This window comes from Cystoisospora suis, assembly GCF_002600585.1.
Source record: "Cystoisospora suis strain Wien I chromosome Unknown contig_4051, whole genome shotgun sequence".
In the NCBI taxonomy this organism is placed as follows: Eukaryota; Apicomplexa; class Conoidasida; order Eucoccidiorida; family Sarcocystidae; genus Cystoisospora; species Cystoisospora suis.
The window spans coordinates 1389-4840 of NW_027156844.1; the positions used below are offsets into that span (position 1 = coordinate 1389).

Here is a 3452-nt window from a genome sequence, read left to right on the forward strand (position 1 = left end):
AGCGAAGCAGAAGAAAGAAAGAAAGAAATAAAGAAAGAAAGGAAGAAGAGAAAGAAGAGAAAGAAGATGAAGACAGCCCAAATGGAAGGAGAAGAACCTTCTTCGAGACTGTAAAGCAGTCTGTTTCTCTCCGTCTTTTTTGTATTTCTGTTTTGGATTGAGCAGTCCCAAGAGACAAAAGTCAGAAGCACAGGCAGAGAGAAAGTAGAAAGAAGAATAGACGTGCCCAACGACGTCGCCTTCATGCCTCGATTCGATCTTGGGTCAATGTTGAAAGAGATACAGGAAAGAGAGGAGATGATCTTCTTCATCCTTCTCTCTACATTCGCGTCTCTCTAGCAGTCTTTCTTCTGCAGACTCTGTAAACAAGTTTCTCTCCTTCTTTTCTTCTTTTGGTCGATCCCCCCCTTAGAACTCTCTTCTCTCCGGTCTTGCATGCAAAGATAGAGGGGCTTTTCGCAAGAAGTAAGACTCTCCAATAGGGACCCACCTGGTGCGATTCAGCGGAAAGGAGGAAAGATTCCAAGGTGTCTTTCTTCTTCCTTCTTGTTTCTGTTACGCTTCATCTTGCATGCAAAAAGAGAAAAAGAAAGGGAGAAAGAGCTGTCCCCTGCAGGCAAAGAGACAAAGAAGGACATTGCTCGGTGCATAAGAGGGAAGATGAGAGGCTGGCGAGCTTTTCTTCGGCTTCTTCATCCTTGTTGATGTATGAATTGCTTGCTTTCTTTCTCTCTCTCTCTTTCTTGTCTGGAGTTAACATTTGTGTAGATAAGTGGCTGGTATGAGAGTCTCTAAGAAACTAGAGAAAAGAAGAAATAACAATTGTGAAGGAGAGCGAAAGAGGAAAGAAACGAGGCTGGAGGAGATATGTTGTTGCCACCTCTGATAGGCTTTTTCAAGAGAAAGAACAAGAGAGGAGAGAAGAAGGGCGTTTGTGGCCTTCTTTGCATGTTTTCATAAGGTCTTCTGTCGCATGCATTGATTGGGTGAGAATAGTATTCAGGTGTATATACACTCGAAATGAAGAAGGTAGGAAGGTGATCTTCTTGTATTTCCATTGGAAGAGATGTTTCTCTATCTCTCTTCTTTTGTACTTTTTAAGCAAACATCGTAGAGTAAAGCAGTCATCTCGATCTCTTTCTTCTTGTATCTCTTCAACGCAATCGAATGCTTTTTTCTTTTCCTTCTTGTTCTTTCTCGGAAAGTAACTTTCTCTATATCAATCTCTGAAGAGAAAAAATTAAGTTCCATCATATCTGGTGGACGAAGAGTCGCTTTCTTTCTTCTCTCATCTCCTTCTCTTCATCTCTTTGTCACGGGAGAATAGCAACCTGTCACATTAAGGAAGAACAGAAAGATGAAGAATAAGTCGCTTCTTCTTCCTTTTACCTAGCTCTCCTCGAAGAAACAAGGCGCCAGCCCATCTTGAGTTTTGCAGATAGATCTTTATCTTGAACAGCATTTGTCTTGGGTAATTACTACGTAAGGTTCTAAGGCCGCGATTGTTGACAATGGATACTCCACGCGGTGTATATACACCCGACGTCCATTGCATTCAAATTTCTCTCTCTGCTGCCGTGTCTATCTGTGTACTTTGTCTAGTGTGTAGTCATCTAATCAAAATAGACGAAAGGAAAGAACAGCAGCATTCGTAGTAATTCTTCTGTTTGCTAGAAAGACCTCTTTTCTCATGTGTATCCAGACCCATGCGAGCGAGGTGATAGATATCATGCTTATAGGCGATTTTGCTTGGAGGCGGCGACAACCAACCCCCCCCCCCCCNNNNAAAGATTCGAGAAAACCTACTCTACGGACGATCATAGAAAGACTGATATAATGCCGATCACCTCTTCTTCTCCTTTGCTTTCCTTCTTTTTCTCTTCGTTCAAATAGTGTCTCATGAAATAGATTTCCACAATACACCCTCTCGACGGTGAGACAAGCGTTTGAGAAGCAACTCCTTCCTTCTTCTCTCGACATTTTCGTCGTCTTCGTCAAGTTGGGAGATCTTCATCTTTCCTGATCTCTCTTCTCTCTCCAAAGACCCGTTTTTCCACTCCGCTTTTTCTTTCAGTCTTCTCTCACGTGTAGAGATGAGAAAGAGAATGCTCTTCTCTCTCTCTTTCACAAAAGCTCCCGTGAACCTCTCCTCACTGATGTAGCTAGCTAGGCAGGTAGCTAGCTAGCTAAAAGTAGAAGCACCTGTCTAACAGCAATACTATGATGAGAAGAAGGATGGAGGGGTCTAATAGATTTAACGTCTCATTGGAGATCTCTGAAGGAGGTGAGAAAGAAAGATACCTTTCCTCCAAGATTTCTACAAGACGAGAAATACATTCACGCAAGAGGAATGGATCCACAAGACCCGTTTCTCTCTTCTTTTCTTAGTCTTGACTTTTCCTCCTTTCTCTACCCGGCTCTTTCATAAGGTGTCTTCTGTCTTAAGTTGTTCTTTCTCTTCTTTTCGTTCATTCATTCATCCATCTACTTGTCTATGCTTCTTTCTCTTTCTTTTCAATTTTCTCTCGCCTCGCTTCTTTCCGTCGACTACATGCAGGTTCCTTTGAAAAGATCGTTGGACCGCCTCTTCCTTCTCTTCTTCTTTTTCTCCATTTCTTGTCGCTTCTTCGTTTCTCTCTCTCCTCTCTCTATCTATCCGTCCTCTTATAGATCTCTTTATCGAGATCTCTCTCTGTCCCTTTCTGTGGTGCGTGTCCTCTTCGTCGTTTCTTCTTCTTTTCGCTTCTTTGCAACGGGAGCAAATCTCGTGAAGGTCCGAAGAAAGCATCTAGTCTACGTTGGAGAGAATTTATACAGCAGAAGAAAGATCGAGACATGATAGAAAGGTAAATTAAAAGAAGTCGATCTTCTTCGTTTTCTTCTTTTCTAATCGCCAGGAAGGAGAAAGAGTCTTTTCATTCCTTCTTGACGAGAAAAAGCAAGAAGACCAGAAGGAAGATGACGAAGGCTTTCCCTCCCTCTCTCTCCCTCTCTCTCTCGTTTCTTTTCACCCTCCAAAGTCCAGTGAGAAACTGACGAAGCTTTGACCTGGACAATTGAAAGAGAAGAAACAAGAAGGAGAAGAGAAGTTGAGAGAGAGTCACCGATAAACGAGAGGGGAAAGCCTCTCGCCAATTCTTTTCAGCATCTCTCTTCCTCCTCTTCTTCTCTTCAACTCCTTCTCAGACTCCCCTTCTTCATCTTTTTCTTTCTTTCTTCCCTCTTTTCTTTCTTTCTTGAAAGAACGATGGAGCCTTGGAAAGAGAAAGTTGCACTTCATCTGTCTCTGCATGGATCAAATACGCTACGAGGAGGCAAGAAAATCTACAATTCGAATGTCCTCATTGGTAACTGGTAAGAAGAGCCACCCCCCGACTCGAGAGAAAGTCCAGATCACGAAAAGAGAAAGAAAAGAACCTTCTCCTCTTCCATTTTCTCTTCTCTTTCTTCTC

General features: G+C 42.6%; 2 protein-coding genes across 2 annotated transcripts in view; both read left to right on the forward strand.

Annotated features, from left to right (window-relative positions):
* CSUI_007587 (uncharacterized protein) overlaps nucleotides 1–1141 on the forward strand; it is a gene marked incomplete at its 5' end in the record, with an annotated part of 1384 nt that extends 243 nt beyond the window's left edge. Inside the window, one exon of the mRNA XM_068067732.1 lies at nucleotides 1–1141. This exon is cut by the window's left edge and continues 243 nt beyond it.
* A 706-nt stretch (nucleotides 1142–1847) lies between these two features.
* On the forward strand, nucleotides 1848–3352 carry CSUI_007588 (uncharacterized protein). Its single transcript, XM_068067733.1, has one exon. It carries the CDS (start codon nucleotides 2495–2497, stop codon nucleotides 2837–2839), a length of 345 nt encoding a protein of 114 aa, XP_067920292.1. The 5' UTR covers nucleotides 1848–2494; the 3' UTR covers nucleotides 2840–3352.
* Nucleotides 3353–3452: the final 100 nt, after the last annotated feature.